General features: G+C 46.6%; 1 protein-coding gene across 1 annotated transcript in view; it reads right to left on the minus strand.

Annotated features, from left to right (window-relative positions):
- Nucleotides 1-2,893: 2,893 nt before the first annotated feature.
- The window catches only part of LOC142218398 (metabotropic glutamate receptor 2-like), a 32,201-nt gene continuing 14,541 nt past the window's right edge, over nucleotides 2,894-20,553 (minus strand). Inside the window, exons 3-7 of the mRNA XM_075287119.1 lie at nucleotides 9,525-10,092; nucleotides 6,141-6,978; nucleotides 4,765-5,828; nucleotides 4,299-4,467; nucleotides 2,894-3,565 (exon numbers count right to left, since the gene is read on the minus strand). Of these exons, the coding sequence (XP_075143220.1) occupies nucleotides 3,492-3,565; nucleotides 4,299-4,467; nucleotides 4,765-5,828; nucleotides 6,141-6,978; nucleotides 9,525-9,974 (2,595 nt within the window). The 5' untranslated portion in view covers nucleotides 9,975-10,092 and the 3' untranslated portion in view covers nucleotides 2,894-3,491. The remainder of the gene's footprint in view (nucleotides 3,566-4,298; nucleotides 4,468-4,764; nucleotides 5,829-6,140; nucleotides 6,979-9,524; nucleotides 10,093-20,553) is intronic.

A 20,553-nucleotide genomic window follows, 5' to 3' on the forward strand; every position in this document is an offset into this window, starting at 1 on the left:
CTGATCCCAGAAATACAGCAAATATCAGACACCAGTGCACAGCTCTGCTACATCACCTGCAAGACCTCCGTATACTGAGTGTAGTCACATCACCTGTAATGTACACAGTGACTGCACCAGCAGAATAGTGAGTGCAGCTCTGGAGTATAATACAGGATAAGTAATGTAATGTATGTACACAGTGACTGCACCAGCAGAATAGTGAGCACAGCTCTGGAGTATAATACAGGATAAGTAATGTAATGTATGTACACAGTGACTGCACCAGCAGAATAGTGAGCGCAGCTCTGGAGTATAATACAGGATAAGTAATGTAATGTATGTACACAGTGACTGCACCAGCAGAATAGTGAGCGCAGCTCTGGAGTATAATACAGGATAAGTAATGTAATGTATGTACACAGTGACTGCACCAGCAGAATAGTGAGCGCAGCTCTGGAGTATAATACAGGATAAGTAATGTAATGTATGTACACAGTGACTGCACCAGCAGAATAGTGAGCGCAGCTCTGGGGTATAATACAGGATAAGTAATGTAATGTATGTACACAGTGACTGCACCAGCAGAATAGTGAGCGCAGCTCTGGAGTATAATACAGGATAAGTAATGTAATGTATGTACACAGTGACTGCACCAGCAGAATAGTGAGCGCAGCTCTGGAGTATAATACAGGATAAGTAATGTAATGTATGTACACAGTGACTGCACCAGCAGAATAGTGAGTGCAGCTCTGGGGTATAATACAGGATAAGTAATGTAATGTATGTACACAGTGACTGCACCAGCAGAATAGTGAGCGCAGCTCTGCAGTATAATACAGGATAAGTAATGTATGTACACAGTGACTGCACCAGCAGAATAGTGAGCGCAGCTCTGGAGTATAATACAGGATAAGTAATGTAATGTATGTACACAGTGACTGCACCAGCAGAATAGTGAGCGCAGCTCTGGAGTATAATACAGGATAAGTAATGTAATGTATGTACACAGTGACTGTACCAGCAGAATAGTGAGCGCAGCTCTGGAGTATAATACAGGATAAGTAATGTAATGTATGTACACAGTGACTGTACCAGCAGAATAGTGAGCGCAGCTCTGGAGTATAATACAGGATAAGTAATGTAATGTATGTACACAGTGACTGCACCAGCAGAATAGTGAGCGCGGCTCTGGAGTATAATACAGGATAAGTAATGTAATGTATGTACACAGTGACTGCACCAGAAGAATGGTGAGCGCCGCTCTGGAGTATAATACAGGATAAGTAATGTAATGTATATACACAGTGACTGTACCAGCAGAATAGTGAGCGTAGCTCTGGAGTATAATACAGGATAAGTAATGTAATGTATGTACACAGTGACTGTACCAGCAGAATAGTGAGCGCAGCTCTGGACTATAATACAGGATAAGTAATGTAATGTATATACACAGTGACTGTACCAGCAGAATAGTGAGCGTAGCTCTGGAGTATAATACAGGATAAGTAATGTAATGTATGTACACAGTGACTGTACCAGCAGAATAGTGAGCGCAGCTCTGGAGTATAATACAGGATAAGTAATGTATGTACACAGTGACTGCACCAGCAGAATAGTGAGCGCAGCTCTGGGGTATAATACAGGATAAGTAATGTAATGTATGTACACAGTGACTGTACCAGCAGAATAGTGAGCGCAGCTCCGGAGTATAATACAGGATAAGTAATGTAATGTATGTACACAGTGACTGCACCAGCAGAATAGTGAGCGCAGCTCTGGAGTATAATACAGGATAAGTAATGTAATGTATGTACACAGTGACTGCACCAGCAGAATAGTGAGCGCAGCTCTGCAGTATAATACAGGATAAGTAATGTAATGTATGTACACAGTGACTGCACCAGCAGAATAGTGAGCACAGCTCTGGAGTATAATACAGGATAAGTAATGTCATGTATGTACACAGTGACTGCACCAGCAGAATAGTGAGCGCAGCTCTGGAGTATAATACAGGATAAGTAATGTAATGTATGTACACAGTGACTGCACCAGCAGAATAGTGAGCGCAGCTCTGGAGTATAATACAGGATAAGTAATGTAATGTATGTACACAGTGACTGCACCAGCAGAATAGTGAGCACAGCTCTGGAGTATAATACAGGATAAGTAATGTAATGTATGTACACAGTAACTGTACCAGCAGAATAGTGAGCGCAGCTCCGGAGTATAATACAGGATAAGTAATGTAATGTATGTACACAGTGACTGTACCAGCAGAATAGTGAGTGCAGCTCCGGAGTATAATACAGGATAAGTAATGTAATGTATGTACACAGTGACTGCACCAGCAGAATAGTGAGCGCAGCTCTGGAGTATAATACAGGATAAGTAATGTATGTACACAGTGACTGTACCAGCAGAATAGCGAGCGCAGCTCTGGAGTATAATACAGGATAAGTAAACCTGGTAATCAGTACATGACAGGAGATTTAGTTGATTTCTGGGATCCTTGGATTCAGACCTACATGAATCAGATCTTGACGATATTGATGACACAAGAGACAAATAATTGGTCTTAGTTGAGGATCAGACATTTATTTACACTGATATCACATCCAGTACATGAGACGTCTCCGTCCGGCTCTTCTCTTTCTTCTCCTTGTATCTTTTACAGTTCTGTGAATTCTGATCTCACAAATTTAGTGCAAATTATTTAGTCTCATCATTGTTGTCTGCACAAGCAGAGACTGATCAGTCACTGGGGCCCCTCGGCTTACACTGGGGCCCCTCGGCTTACACTGGGGACCCTCGGCTTACACTGGGGACCCTCGGCTTACATTGGGGACCCTCGGCTTACATTGGGGACCCTCGGCTTACACTGGGGACCCTCGGCTTACATTGGGGCCCCTCCACCATGACCAGCATTAGCAGGCAGTCAGGTCACCACAAGAACCTTTCTGTTCTCTGCTCATTCCCGGTTCTTTCTTCCTGTGATCTCAGATTCCTCCACTTCCCCTCTGATCATTGACCCTTCTCAGTTTCTTCTCCTCGTAGCCCCCCATGTCACTGAGGCCCATTGTTTGCACCCCTTGGTAACCACATTTGGGCTGTGGCACACTCCCATTTCTGTAGATACAGATCATACATGTCTAGAGATTCCCCTTCGTTGGGTCTTCTCTGCCACCATTTGTCCAGTACATTGTCCCATTGTAAGGAGTTGGACACCTTCTTACGGCCTCCTCTCCTTCTTCCTTGGCTGGAGGCCTCTACTCATAAGCTTGGCCCCATGGTTCTCACGGCCAGTATAATTCTAGGCCCAACAACAAATGTTTTGTGCGACGAGATATAAGGAAAGGTTTGGTGCCGGAGTCTGAGCAGCCATTCCTGATGGTCAGTACGGAGGACTACGACAGTCTGTCCAGACATCCCTTGTGGGATCCACATGAGGCCTGACCTTCCATGATGTCATCATTAGATCATCAGCTCCGGCCTTCTCTCCAGGACTCTCATCAGAGGGACGAGGTCGTAGAGTCGACCACTTCACGGCCATTGCACACGGTGGGGACGTATTGTACAGTGGAACCTGCAAACACAACTCAGTTATTCCTGTGACCTCGGCAGGGGATTGTGGGGGCTGACTGGTGCCTCTGTAGGGTTTACTATAAGTTTGCTGGGGATATATGGGGCTGATACGTTCCGTGTGGCGGCGACTTTAGCACTATGGTAGGGAGTAGCAGTAATGAGACTTTTGTTGAGTCCCTTGTTAGAGAAGATGCGGAGTCTCGGCAGGTTAATGGGACGCCAGCGGCTTCTGTAGGGACATGAATGTAAATCAAGCCATTAAAAGAGCCCCTGGGGCATTGTGGGCAGGAGGGGCGGCGCGGAGATGACAATGGACCAGGGGCTTGTGGTCCTTAGTCTCCATTTCTCCACATCTGAACTGTGCTTAATGGCAGTAACATATGGGATCTCCTCTCTAGTCATTCTCTGCCTGCTCTCGGCCTGAATAATGAAGACCCTTCACCATAAGAGCTAATAGGGATTATTTCTGGGAGGGGGTTGGGGGTCTCTCAGCTCTTCTTGCACAATTGTCGAGTTTCCTTATACCCAATTCAGCTATAAAGCGTCTATTCTATGATCACACATTGATCCTCCATCGCCCCACAACCTCTCCCCGGCCATCTATAGCTTTCCATATCCCACTACTAGAATCAGTACAGACTGCCAGGTTTGGGATCTATAAAGAACCCCCCCAAGGGCAATACAATGGCTGCTACTCGTGGGCCGGCGGGACGGCTGATCAGCCCTGTACTCACCATGTGACCCTCCTGCCCCAGTGGCACTGAAGCGGTTGGTGGCACTGCGGTGGCTGGTGACATTTTTCTGTGGCTGGAACATGATTACATGGAGCTTTGGAGTAAAGAGACATCCGAGGACCACCGAGCCGCTGAGGCTGACCGAAACGCACAGGGTGGTCGTCTGAACCTGAAACCGAAGAAAAGATGGAGGAAAAGGTCAGAGGGCTTCAGATACAATGTGGAGAAGAGAGTATGAAGGTGAAAGATCGAGAGAAGGAGAAAGAGAGTCAAGTGAAGAGACCACAAACCAGATCCCCAACCCGCAGTAGCCAGAAAAGACCCCTAAGCAGGTCGGGGTACTTCTCGCTCTTGACTTCTCACCCCAGTGTCCACCATGAAGCTATGGAATAGTCTACTTGCACTTGAGGAGATCGTAACAAAGACAATCCCAATGGTGGCCCCGACCCCTGAATGCAGAGCTCACCCTGTAATCACTGGAGGTGACATAGAAGATGGGCAGGAAGGCGAGCCAGATGATGCAGGTGGTGTACATGGTGAATCCAATGAATTTGGCTTCATTAAAGTTCTCGGGACATTTCCTTGTCTTGAATGCATAGAGGGTGCAGAGCAGGACCAGGAGGACGTTGTACGAGAGGGACACCAGCATGCTGCCATCGCCACTGTTACACTTCAGCGTCACCACGTATCGTTTATCTGGGGCAGTGTCCTTACGAGTCCCAGCTGGCTCTAGAAGCAGCCATACCATCACCACAAGGAGCTGGCAGGAGATGAGAGCCATGCAGATACCAACTTGGGAGGCCGGGCTTATAAACCGAGGTCTCTGGACCCCATCTCGAGCACCATTGAAGATACGGGCAATTCGGTTGGTTTTGGTTAACAGGGCAGAGTAGCAAATAGCAAAGGACGTGCCTAGTCCAAGACGACGAAGGGTGCACACCCCAGTGGATGGTTTGGCAATGAAGATGAAGGTCATGGCATAGCAGAGCAGTACCCCAATTAGCAGGATGTAGCAGAGCTCACGCCCCGAGGCCTTCACAATGGGGGTGTTATTGTTCTGAACAAACACCCAAACCACAAACAAGGTAGAAAGTAGACCCAGGCAGGAGAGGCAGACGGGACCGAGAGCCCAGGCATCACTCCAGCGGATGTACTCCTGAGGAAGCTCGAAACAGTCCTTGAGGTCCACATTTGGCCAATACCCCAGACCACAGTCTTTACAAGTGAACTCATCGAGAAGGTACTCGTGTGGCTGGCAGGGTATGCAGATCCAGCAGCAAACATCTCCAGGTTGCATGCTCTTCACCTCATTTTTCTTGCAAGGGTCACTGCACTGAGACACAGGTACTGCGTTTCGTGCCCATGGGATCAGGCTGGTGTTGAGCGTCAGTTCCTCAGCCCAGTAGCCGACTTTCTGGTAGCGATAATTTCCATTTGATTTTTGGAAGCAGAAAAGGTTGTAACGTCCTATCCCATCACCAAACTTGTCAAATCTCACGGTGCTCCGAGTGTCCGGGGGCGGGAATGGAGCTGGAGGCGAAAAAGAAGAATTATTAGAGACTAGAAAGCAGGTGTGATCTAGAGACGGAGCGTGAGGATGAGGAGAAACCTGAACACTGCAAATGACAATGGTCTCCAACTCCTTCTAGACACTAAACATACTGAGATCCTGAAACCTGCAGGTCCATCTGTTATCTCCTGGCCATTCTGGAAGATGTTGACCTAGCACCGGACCTGAAGCGTCCTCAGAGGGACAACAGCTAAACATAATCTAAACTGATCAAGAGTATGAAGGTCTACAGCCATTGGACAAGATGGATCCCCAATGTGCAATCTACTCACCATCAAACTTCACATTCAGGATGTAGTCCCGATAGAAGCGACGTCCATTGATTGGGTTCATGGCCGGACAGAGACTACTGGTATTGGGGCACAGGTTCTGGTACATGTTGTGCAGCGCATACGCCATGGCGTACACAGCATTCACCACAAACATAATTTTGGACTCTTGCTCAAATTTGACGTCTTGTAGGGAATGCTTAGTACAGTCGGAAGAATTCAGCCAACAATGAAACTTATTCTCCCAGAATTCTTTGAAGAACGGGTTTCGAGAGTTGTTAAAAGGATGTAAAGCCTGGAAATATCTTGAGAACTCAAATAATGGGTAAGATGCCAACTCAATAGTAATGGCGCCTTCCGCTACCTCCTCACTACCCAACACCACGCTCTCCAGCGCTCCCCAGCCATCACTGGCCACCCACATAAAGGAAGCGTTGAGTTGCTGCGCCGCAGCCAGAAGTTCCCGAGCGTCCTCAATCTTGGTGAAGAGCACGACCACCCGGGCGCTGGGCTTCTGCTGCAGGGCTCTGATAACACTGGCAAAAGTCTTTTTGTTCATGGAGCGCCCAACTTTTTCTGAGGTGGCGATGCAAATATTACGAGCCCTGGCCTCCTGCTCAAAGGCCTCAATGCCAGTTTCACCATAATCTCCTTCAGAGGCCACGGTGGACACATAGGTCCAGTTGAAGAAGCGTAAGATTTCGGCCATGGCCTTGGCTTGGTAGAAGTCTGGAGGCACGGTGCGGGCAAAAAAGTCATAGCGGCTCTTATCACTTAGCTTGGCACTGGTAGAGGCATAACTGATCTGAGGGATCTGGAAGAGTCTCAAGAGGTTGGCAACCTGGAGGGAATGGAGAGAACAGAGGTATGAATATCACATGGAGGCAGAGACATCACTGAAGAGGTCATGGGGGATGGCAGTATAATGGGGTATGGCAGTATAATGGGGTATGGCAGTATAACGGGGATGGCAGTATAATGGGGGATGGTGGTATAAAAGGGGATGGTGGTATAATGGGGGATGGCAGTATAATGGGGGATGGCAGTATAATAGGGTATGGCAGTATAATAGGGATGGCAGTATAATGGGGGATGGCGGTATAATGGGGGATGGCAGTATAATGGGGTATGGCAGTATAATAGGGTATGGCAGTATAATAGGGATGGCAGTATAATGCGGTATGGCAGTATAATGGGGGATGGCGGTATAATGGGGGATGGCAGTATAATGGGGTATGGCAGTATAACGGGGATGGCAGTATAATGGGGGATGGTGGTATAAAAGGGGATGGTGGTATAATGGGGGATGGCAGTATAATGGGGGATGGCAGTATAATAGGGTATGGCAGTTTAATGAGGATGGTAGTATAATGGGGTATGGCAGTCTAATGGGGTATGGCAGTATAATGAGGGATGGCAGTATAATGGGGGATGGCAGTATAATGAGGGATGGCGGTATAGTGAGGGAATGGCAGTATAATGGGGGATGGAAGTATAATGGGGGATGGTGGTATAAAAGGGGATGGCAGTATAATGGGGGATGGCAGTATAAAGGGGGATGGCGGTATAATGGGGGGATGGTGGTATAATGGGGGATGGCGGTATAATGGGGGATGGCAGTATAATGGGGGATGGCGGTATAATGGGGGATGGCGGTATAATGGGGGATGGTGGTATAATGGGGATGGCGGTATGATGGGGGATGGCGGTATAATGGGGGATGGCGGTATAATGGGGGATGGCGTTATAATGGGGGATGGCAGTATAATAAGGGATGGCGGTAAGATATGCTGGCGGCTATGTAACCTATGCAAGAGGAGGGAGCGCAATATGATGACACCCCCAAGGGCACGAGCAGTCTTTACAAGTCAGGTGGATACTTTGCATATGTATATTGTGTAGATTCACAGGGTCCCCCAGCACTAAGATTATTGAGAGTGAGACACCCCCCCCCTATGGTAGGAGCCCCTGCAGAAATATAACAAGGGTCCCAATGCAAAACCCATCACTGGTTGCTTTTGTGGTCCCGGGAACCATATTATACATGACTGTCCAAAAGGAGTGTGTGAGTGCCAGGACCCCTGACAACTCTGCCCCGAGGAGCCGACAACTCTGCCGCGAGTAGCCGACAACTCTGCCGCGAGTAGCCGACAACTCTGCCGCGAGTAGCTTTGGGCATTGACTTACTCCTTGTTCAGATGGTAATTCTCATTCCCTGCAGGTGAATGTAAGAACCTTGTGACCTATGTTACCGGGCCCTGTGGCGGCTGCCTCCGCTGCTATTGCGGTAGTTACGCCACTGCCGGGCCCTGTATCTGCCTCTGGCTCTCCGTTTGCTCCTCCTCTCTCTTATACTGATATTCACTCTGAAATCTCTGCTGACTTTGCTCTTTGCTGTAGCAGGACGCAGTGCAGCTCATAGAGATGTCTTATTACAGCTTCCCATAGTAGTGTATGGAGAGGAGGGAGCCGGAGCCCAGTGAGGGACAGGCACAAGCTTCTATGGGAGGTTTCTATGTCGCCCCACATGCTTACTTTGTCTCTATCATGTCCTCTATGGGGCTGCTTTCTATGGTGGACATCATATCGGGTCACCTCCAGCCCAGAGATGGATCCTGCAGAGGGGACACTGCTACAATGCAGAATACAGTGGTCAGACATAGTGTTGCTCCTCGTGTACACACCGCACTACTGATTTGCATAATGCTTGGTACACCGTCTCCCAGCAGATCATCCCTGTCTCGTGGGTTAGTCTGAGAGCACAGCAGACACTGGCACAACGACCATATAACATAACAGGGACCCTCGGGTGGTCACCATACGTCATCTCCTGGAAACCATCGCTCTTAGAAGCTGCACAAACACAACCAGAACACCGACAAGATAGACCCAGATTTCCCTGAAATTTTAATTCTTTATTAGAATTTTTATTGATTTTTATTTTGGTTTGTTTTTTTTTTTAAAGTAAGCAAGAAACATGAAAGGCGGAAGATCAGCGGGATGAACGAGCGAGGATGGAGCAGATCTGAGGGGTCCCTCTATATTAAAGGGGATCTCTGCCCTGCCCTGGAATCTCCATGATCATTTGTAATCTATGGGAGAATCTGGTAGCAAGGGTTTGATTCCCCTGCAGTGCCCCCACAGGTGAAATGAAGTATTACATGCTAAGTTCTAGCTCAATAGGCTGCCGTTTTAGATAAGGACGTTTGGAGTCCGGCACAGAGGGAGAGATATCTGCTTGGCACGCTAGGTCTCCTCTCCTGGCTGATAAAGGGGTGTCCTATTAGCTTAGTCCTCCCTCATAGGGTGTAAGTGGGGTCAGTACAATGGAATGAAGATTAATGGAGGATGAAAGGATTTGGGGCAGATGTTCTGCCTCCCATTTACCTGTATGGAGACATCACTATAGGACCCTCCGATGACTCCACTGATGGCAGTCAGCGTCTCCCCATGGATAGCGTAGGACCCATCTGGGCAGAGGTACTGAGGACCATCACCCCGGGTCAAGGATCCACGCACGAGCTCCAAGGCTTGCTCCAGGGCATACGTGTCTTTAGAGCATGTGTCCAGGATGTGAGCACCCAGTTTAAGTCCAGGGAGAATTTTGGGGTCCTTGTTAATGGCATCTAAAGCAAAAAGCATGGCTTCCAGCCTCTGCAAGCCCCGGTGCTCGTTCATGCGCCCACATTCAGATCCAGGGCCTCCTTTCTCATGGACTGGGAAGAGACCTCCTATGACCAGATCACCTTCCATCCGGATCTCCGGTCTGGGGATTTTGCTGCTTTTCTCAGTGCTAAACATAGGAAGCAAGAACAGCGTCCAGAAGAGACTAGCCATCAGCTCAACAGGACCGAGCAGATGTGAGAATCAGATTCTGAGGAGTCACTTCAGGTGCGGCAGCCAAGGGACCTGGACAGGTGACCACAGGAGACACATAGAGGAGGACAACTGTATCCTGAATGCAGAGGAAGATACAGGTCAGAGCTACACCATTTCTAAGGAGAGACAAGGAGGCAGTGCTATCTGTACCTACATCATGTATAAGGAGAGACAAGGAGGCAGTGCTATCTGTACCTACATCATGTATAAGGAGAGACAAGGAGGCAGTGCTATCTGTACCTACATCATGTATAAGGAGAGACAAGGAGGCAGTGCTATCTGTACCTACATCATGTATAAGGAGAGACAAGGAGGCAGTGCTATCTGTACCTACATCATGTATAAGGAGAGACAAGGAGGCAGTGCTATCTGTACCTACATCATGTATAAGGAGAGACAAGGAGGCAGTGCTATCTGTACCTACATCATGTATAAGGAGAGACAAGGAGGCAGTGCTATCTGTACCTACATCATGTATAAGGAGAGACAAGGAGGCAGTGCAATCTGTACCTACATCATGTATAAGGAGAGACAAGGAGGCAGTGCTATCTGTACCTACATCATGTATAAGGAGAGACAAGGAGGCAGTGCTATCTGTACCTACATCATGTATAAGGAGAGACAAGGAGGCAGTGCTATCTGTACCTACATCATGTATAAGGAGAGACAAGGAGGCAGTGCTATCTGTACCTACATCATGTATAAGGAGAGACAAGGAGGCAGTGCTATCTGTACCTACATCATGTATAAGGAGAGACAAGGAGGCAGTGCTATCTGTACCTACATCATGTATAAGGAGAGACAAGGAGGCAGTGCTATCTGTACCTACATCATGTATAAGGAGAGACAAGGAGGCAGTGCTATCTGTACCTACATCATGTATAAGGAGAGACAAGGAGGCAGTGCTATCTGTACCTACATCATGTATAAGGAGAGACAAGGAGGCAGTGCTATCTGTACCTACATCATGTATAAGGAGAGACAAGGAGGCAGTGCTATCTGTACCTACATCATGTATAAGGAGAGACAAGGAGGCAGTGCTATCTGTACCTACATCATGTATAAGGAGAGACAAGGAGGCAGTGCAATCTGTACCTACATCATGTATAAGGAGAGACAAGGAGGCAGTGCTATCTGTACCTACATCATGTATAAGGAGAGACAAGGAGGCAGTACTATCTGTACCTACATCATGTATAAGGAGAGACAAGGAGGCAGTACTATCTGTACCTACATCATGTATAAGGAAGGAGGCAGTACTATCTGTACCTACATCATGTATAAGGAAGGAGGTAGTACTATCTGTACCTACATCATGTATAAGGAGAGACAAGGAGGCAGTGCTATCTGTACCTACATCATGTATAAGGAGAGACAAGGAGGCAGTGCTATCTGTACCTACATCATGTATAAGGAGAGACAAGGAGGCAGTGCTATCTGTACCTACATCATGTATAAGGAGAGACAAGGAGGCAGTGCTATCTGTACCTTCATCATGTATAAGGAGAGACAAGGAGGCAGTGCTATCTGTACCTACATCATGTATAAGGAGAGACAAGGAGGCAGTGCTATCTGTACCTACATCATGTATAAGGAGAGACAAAGAGGCAGTGCTATCTGTACCTACATCATGTATAAGGAGAGACAAGGAGGCAGTGCTATCTGTACCTACATCATGTATAAGGAGAGACAAGGAGGCAGTGCTATCTGTACCTACATCATGTATAAGGAGAGACAAGGAGGCAGTGCTATCTGTACCTACATCATGTATAAGGAGAGACAAGGAGGCAGTGCTATCTGTACCTACATCATGTATAAGGAGAGACAAGGAGGCAGTGCTATCTGTACCTACATCATGTATAAGGAGAGACAAGGAGGCAGTGCTATCTGTACCTACATCATGTATAAGGAGAGACAAGGAGGCAGTGCTATCTGTACCTACATCATGTATAAGCAGAGACAAGGAGGCAGTGCTATCTGTACCTACATCATGTATAAGGAGAGACAAGGAGGCAGTGCTATCTGTACCTACATCATGTATAAGGAAGGAGGCAGTACTATCTGTACCTACATCATGTATAAGGAGAGACAAGGAGGCAGTGCTATCTGTACCTACATCATGTATAAGGAGAGACAAGGAGGCAGTGCTATCTGTACCTTCATCATGTATAAGGAGAGACAAGGAGGCAGTGCAATCTGTACCTACATCATGTATAAGGAGAGACAAGGAGGCAGTGCTATCTGTACCTACATCATGTATAAGGAGAGACAAGGAGGCAGTGCTATCTGTACCTACATCATGTATAAGGAGAGACAAGGAGGCAGTGCAATCTGTACCTACATCATGTATAAGGAGAGACAAGGAGGCAGTGCTATCTGTACCTACATCATGTATAAGGAGAGACAAGGAGGCAGTGCTATCTGTACCTACATCATGTATAAGGAGAGACAAGGAGGCAGTGCTATCTGTACCTACATCATGTATAAGGAGAGACAAGGAGGCAGTGCTATCTGTACCTACATCATGTATAAGGAGAGACAAGGAGGCAGTGCTATCTGTACCTACATCATGTATAAGGAGAGACAAGGAGGCAGTGCTATCTGTACCTACATCATGTATAAGGAGAGACAAGGAGGCAGTACTATCTGTACCTACATCATGTATAAGGAGAGACAAGGAGGCAGTACAATCTGTACCTACATCATGTATAAGGAGAGACAAGGAGGCAGTACTATCTGTACCTACATCATGTATAAGGAGAGACAAGGAGGCAGTACAATCTGTACCTACATCATGTATAAGGAGAGACAAGGAGGCAGTGCTATCTGTACCTACATCATGTATAAGGAGAAACAAGGAGGCAGTGCTATCTGTACCTACATCATGTATAACGAGAGACAAGGAGGCAGTGCTATCTGTACCTACATCATGTATAAGGAGAGACAAGGAGGCAGTGCTATCTGTACCTACATCATGTATAAGGAGAGACAAGGAGGCAGTACAATCTGTACCTACATCATGTATAAGGAGAGACAAGGAGGCAGTGCTATCTGTACCTACATCATGTATAAGGAGAGACAAGGAGGCAGTACTATCTGTACCTACATCATGTATAAGGAGAGACAAGGAGGCAGTACTATCTGTACCTACATCATGTATAAGGAAGGAGGCAGTACTATCTGTACCTACATCATGTATAAGGAAGGAGGTAGTACTATCTGTACCTACATCATGTATAAGGAGAGACAAGGAGGCAGTGTTATCTGTACCTACATCATGTATAAGGAGAGACAAGGAGGCAGTGCTATCTGTACCTACATCATGTATAAGGAGAGACAAGGAGGCAGTACAATCTGTACCTACATCATGTATAAGGAGAGACAAGGAGGCAGTGCTATCTGTACCTACATCATGTATAAGGAGAGACAAGGAGGCAGTGCTATCTGTACCTACATCATGTATAAGGAGAGACAAGGAGGCAGTGCTATCTGTACCTACATCATGTATAAGGAGAGACAAGGAGGCAGTGCTATCTGTACCTACATCATGTATAAGGAGAGACAAGGAGGCAGTGCTATCTGTACCTACATCATGTATAAGGAGAGACAAGGAGGCAGTGCTATCTGTACCTACATCATGTATAAGGAGAGACAAGGAGGCAGTGCTATCTGTACCTACATCATGTATAAGGAGAGACAAGGAGGCAGTGCTATCTGTACCTACATCATGTATAAGGAGAGACAAGGAGGCAGTACAATCTGTACCTACATCATGTATAAGGAGAGACAAGGAGGCAGTACTATCTGTACCTACATCATGTATAAGGAGAGACAAGGAGGCAGTACAATCTGTACCTACATCATGTATAAGGAGAGACAAGGAGGCAGTACTATCTGTACCTACATCATGTATAAGGAGAAACAAGGAGGCAGTACAATCTGTACCTACATCATGTATAAGGAGAGACAAGGAGGCAGTGCTATCTGTACCTACATCATGTATAAGGAGAAACAAGGAGGCAGTGCTATCTGTACCTACATCATGTATAACGAGAGACAAGGAGGCAGTGCTATCTGTACCTACATCATGTATAAGGAGAGACAAGGAGGCAGTGCTATCTGTACCTACATCATGTATAAGGAGAGACAAGGAGGCAGTACAATCTGTACCTACATCATGTATAAGGAGAGACAAGGAGGCAGTGCTATCTGTACCTACATCATGTATAAGGAGAGACAAGGAGGCAGTACTATCTGTACCTACATCATGTATAAGGAGAGACAAGGAGGCAGTACTATCTGTACCTACATCATGTATAAGGAAGGAGGCAGTACTATCTGTACCTACATCATGTATAAGGAAGGAGGTAGTACTATCTGTACCTACATCATGTATAAGGAGAGACAAGGAGGCAGTGTTATCTGTACCTACATCATGTATAAGGAGAGACAAGGAGGCAGTGCTATCTGTACCTACATCATGTATAAGGAGAGACAAGGAGGCAGTACAATCTGTACCTACATCATGTATAAGGAGAGACAAGGAGGCAGTGCTATCTGTACCTACATCATGTATAAGGAGAGACAAGGAGGCAGTGCTATCTGTACCTACATCATGTATAAGGAGAGACAAGGAGGCAGTGCTATCTGTACCTACATCATGTATAAGGAGAGACAAGGAGGCAGTGCTATCTGTACCTACATCATGTATAAGGAGAGACAAGGAGGCAGTGCTATCTGTACCTACATCATGTATAAGGAGAGCCAAGGAGGCAGTGCTATCTGTACCTACATCATGTATAAGGAGAGACAAGGAGGCAGTGCTATCTGTACCTACATCATGTATAAGGAGAGACAAGGAGGCAGTGCTATCTGTACCTACATCATGTATAAGGAGAGACAAGGAGGCAGTGCTATCTGTACCTACATTATGTATAAGGAGAGACAAGGAGGCAGTGCTATCTGTACCTACATCATGTATAAGGAGAGACAAGGAGGCAGTGCTATCTGTACCTACATCATGTATAAGGAGAGACAAGGAGGCAGTACTATCTGTACCTACATCATGTATAAGGAGAGACAAGGAGGCAGTACAATCTGTACCTACATCATGTATAAGGAGAGACAAGGAGGCAGTGCTATCTGTACCTACATCATGTATAAGGAGAGACAAGGAGGCAGTGCTATCTGTACCTACATCATGTATAAGGAGAGACAAGGAGGCAGTGCTATCTGTACCTACATCATGTATAAGGAGAGACAAGGAGGCAGTGCTATCTGTACCTACATCATGTATAAGGAGAGACAAGGAGGCAGTGCTATCTGTACCTACATCATGTATAAGGAAGGAGGCAGTACTATCTGTACCTACATCATGTATAAGGAGAGACAAGGAGGCAGTACTATCTGTACCTACATCATGTATAAGGAGAGACAAGGAGGCAGTGCTATCTGTACCTACATCATGTATAAGGAGAGACAAGGAGGCAGTGCTATCTGTACCTACATCATGTATAAGGAGAGACAAGGAGGCAGTACTATCTGTACCTACATCATGTATAAGGAGAGACAAGGAGGCAGTGCTATCTGTACCTACATCATGTATAAGGAGAGACAAGGAGACAGTACTATCTGTACCTACATCATGTATAAGGAGAGACAAGGAGGCAGTACTATCTGTACCTACATCATGTATAAGGAGAGACAAAGAGGCAGTGCTATCTGTACCTACATCATGTATAAGGAGAGACAAGGAGGCAGTGCTATCTGTACCTACATCATGTATAAGGAGAGACAAGGAGGCAGTGCTATCTGTACCTACATCATGTATAAGGAGAGACAAGGAGACAGTACTATCTGTACCTACATCATGTATAAGGAGAGACAAGGAGGCAGTACTATCTGTACCTACATCATGTATAAGGAGAGACAAAGAGGCAGTGCTATCTGTACCTACATCATGTATAAGGAGAGACAAGGAGGCAGTGCTATCTGTACCTACATCATGTATAAGGAAGGAGGCAGTACTATCTGTACCTACATCATGTATAAGGAGAGACAAGGAGGCAGTACTATCTGTACCTACATCATGTATAAGGAGAGACAAGGAGGCAGTGCTATCTGTACCTACATCATGTATAAGGAGAGACAAGGAGGCAGTACTATCTGTACCTACATCATGTATAAGGAGAGACAAGGAGGCAGTGCTATCTGTACCTACATCATGTATAAGGAGAGACAAGGAGGCAGTGCTATCTGTACCTACATCATGTATAAGGAGAGACAAGGAGGCAGTGCTATCTGTACCTACATCATGTATAAGGAGAGACAAGGAGGCAGTGCTATCTGTACCTACATCATGTATAAGGAGAGACAAGGAGGCAGTGCTATCTGTACCTACATCATGTATAAGGAGAGACAAGGAGGCAGTGCTATCTGTACCTACATCATGTATAAGGAGAGACAAGGAGGCAGTGCTATCTGTACCTACATCATGTATAAGGAGAGACAAGGAGGCAGTGCTATCTGTACCTACATCATGTATAAGGAGAGACAAGGAGGCAGTGCTATCTGTACCTACATCATGTATAAGGAGAGACAAGGAGGCAGTGCTATCTGTACCTACATCATGTATAAGGAGAGACAAGGAGGCAGTGCTATCTGTACCTACATCATGTATAAGGAGAGACAAGGAGGCAATACTACATTATTTACAGGGAGAGACAGGGAGGTGGAGTCAAATATAACTATATAACTTTGTGAATAGTTGGATGTATTGTGCCCCCTTGCTATCACACGGGGTCACGTTGCAATCACACGGGGTCACGTTGCTATCACACGGGGTCACGTTGCTATCACACGGGGTCACGTTGCTATCACACGGGGTCACGTTGCTATCACACGGGGTCACGTTGCTATCACACGGGGTCACGTTGCTATCACACGGGGTCACGTTGCTATCACACGGGGTCACGTTGCTATCACACGGGGTCACGTTGCTATCACACGGGGTCACGTTGCTATCACACGGGGTCACGTTGCTATCACACGGGGTCACGTTGCTATCACACGGGGTCACGTTGCTATCACACGGGGTCACGTTGCTATCACACGGGGTCACGTTGCTATCACACGGGGTCACGTTGCTATCACACGGGGTCACGTTGCTATCACACGGGGTCACGTTGCTATCACACGGGGTCACGTTGCTATCACATGGGGTCACGTTGCTATCACACGGGGTCACGTTGCTATCACATGGGGTCACGTTGCTATCACACGGGGTCACCGACTACATCCCATGTGTTCAGTTCTTGGCAATCGTCCCATGTTATAGAAGTTCTCGGCGTCTGGCTGCTTCTTTTGACTCCCACACAACACCCTAAGGTTTAGCTTTACAAATTTCCAAGAACATCTTGCGTTGCCTCAACCAAGGACCCCCCATAGTGCTGAGGCCGTTGTCCTGTACAGTATGGAGCAATGCTCTGCGGAGGACTCTATATACACAGCACTAATCTGCTGCAGTCGATCTCACACATCCATCTCACTGACCTCCCACTATCCTGTGTATACTCACATCTCAGTGTCTGATATACTGCAGCATCAACTATAAACTCCCCTAAATGGAGAAGAGTCCACTCACTGGAGGCCGCTCAATATACAGAGGGTAAGTCCGGGCACCTGAGACATCACTGGACTGCACACCACTAGAGGGAGCTCAGGAGCTGACCGCAGACTGATTATATACAGTCACCACTAGAGGGAGCTCAGGAGCTGACTGCAGACTGAATACATACAGTCACCACTAGAGGGAACTCAGGAGCTGACCGCAGACTGATTATATACAGTCACCACTAGAGGGAGCTCAGGAGCTGACCACAGACTGATTATATACAGTCACCACTAGAGGGAGCTCAGGAGCTGACCGCAGGTTGATTATATACAGTCACCACTAGGGGGAGCTCAGGAGCTGACCGCAGACTGATTATATACAGTCACCACTAGAGGGAGCTCACTACATACAGATTATACAGTCACCACTAGAGGGAGCACACTACATACAGATTATACAGTCACCACTAGGGGGAGCTCACTACATACAGATTATACAGTCACCACTAGGAGCTCACTACATACAGATTATACAGTCACCACTAGAGGGAGCTCACTACATACAGATTATACAGTCACCACTAGGAGGAGCTCACTACATACAGATTATACAGTCACCACTAGGGGGCGCTCACTACATACAGATTATACAGTCACCACTAGGGGGAGCTCACTACATACTGATTATAAAGTCACCACTAGGGGGAGCTCACTACATACAGATTATACAGTCACCACTAGGAGGAGCTCACTACATACAGATTATACAGTCACCACTAGGGGGAGCTCACTACATACAGATTATACAGTCACCACTAGGGGGAGCTCACTACATACAGATCATACAGTCACCACTAGGAGGAGCTCACTACATACAGATTATACAGTCACCACTAGGGGGAGCTCACTACATACAGATTATACAGTCACCACTAGAGGGAGCTCACTACATACAGATTATACAGTCACCACTAGAGGGAGCACACTACATACAGATTATACAGTCACCACTAGGAGGAGCTCACTACATACAGATTATACAGTCACCACTAGGAGCTCACTACATACAGATTATACAGTCACCACTAGAGGGAGCTCACTACATACAGATTATACAGTCACCACTAGGAGGAGCTCACTACATACAGATTATACAGTCACCACTAGGGGGCGCTCACTACATACAGATTATACAGTCACCACTAGGGGGAGCTCACTACATACAGATTATACAGTCACCACTAGGGGGAGCCCACTACATACAGATTATACAGTCACCACTAGGGGGAGCTCACTACATACAGATTATACAGTCACCACTAGGGGGAGCTCACTACATACAGATTATACAGTCACCACTAGGAGGAGCTCACTACATACAGATTATACAGTCACCACTAGGGGGAGCTCCTCACTACATACAGATTATACAGTCACCACTAGGAGGAGCTCACTACATACAGATTATACAGTCACCACTAGGAGGAGCTCACTACATACAGATTATACAGTCACCACTAGGAGGAGCTCACTACATACAGATTATACAGTCACCACTAGGGGGAGCTCACTACATACAGATTATACAGTCACCACTAGGAGGAGCTCACTACATACAGATTATACAGTCACCACTAGGAGGAGCTCACTACATACAGATTATACAGTCACCAATAGGGGGAGCTCACTACATACAGACCATACAGTCACCACTAGAGGAAGCTCACTACATACAGAATATACAGTCACCACTAGGGGGAGCTCACCACATACAGATTATACAACCACCACTAGGGGGAGCTCACTACATGCAGATTATACAGTCACCACTAGGGGGAGCTCACTACATACAGATTATACAGTCACCACTAGGAGGAGCTCACTACATACAGATTATACAGTCACCACTAGGAGGAGATCACTACATACAGATTATACAGTCACTACTAGAGGGAGCTCACTACATACAGATTATACAGTCACCACTAGGAGGAGCTCACTACATACAGATTATACAGTCACCACTAGGAGGAGCTCACTACATACAGTATATACAGTCACCACTAGGGGGAGCTCACTACATACAGATTATACAGTCATCACTAGGAGGAGCTCACTACATACAGTCACCACTAGGGGGAGCTCACTGCATACAGATTATACAGTCACCACTAGGAGGAGCTCACTACATACAGATTATACTTTCACCACTAGGGGGAGCTCACTACATACAGATTATACAGTCACCACTAGGAGGAGCTCACTACATACAGATTATACAGTCACCACTAGGGGGAGCTCACTACAAACAGAATATACAGTCACCACTAGAGGGAGCTCACTACATACAGACCATACAGTCACCACTAGAGGAAGCTCACTACATACAGAATATACAGTCACCACTAGGGGGAGCTCACCACATACAGATTATACAACCACCACTAGGGGGAGCTCACTACATGCAGATTATACAGTCACCACTAGGGGGAGCTCACTACATACAGATTATACAGTCACCACTAGGAGGAGCTCACTACATACAGATTATACAGTCACCACTAGGAGGAGATCACTACATACAGATTATACAGTCACTACTAGAGGGAGCTCACTACATACAGATTATACAGTCACCACTAGGAGGAGCTCACTACATACAGATTATACAGTCACCACTAGGAGGAGCTCACTACATACAGTATATACAGTCACCACTAGGGGGAGCTCACTACATACAGATTATACAGTCACCACTAGGAGGAGCTCACTACATACAGTCACCACTAGGGGGAGCTCACTGCATACAGATTATACAGTCACCACTAGGAGGAGCTCACTACATACAGATTATACTTTCACCACTAGGGGGAGCTCACTACATACAGATTATACAGTCACCACTAGGAGGAGCTCACTACATACA

This window comes from Leptodactylus fuscus, chromosome 9 (genome assembly GCF_031893055.1).
Source record: "Leptodactylus fuscus isolate aLepFus1 chromosome 9, aLepFus1.hap2, whole genome shotgun sequence".
Lineage (NCBI taxonomy): Eukaryota > Metazoa > Chordata > Amphibia > Anura > Leptodactylidae > Leptodactylus > Leptodactylus fuscus.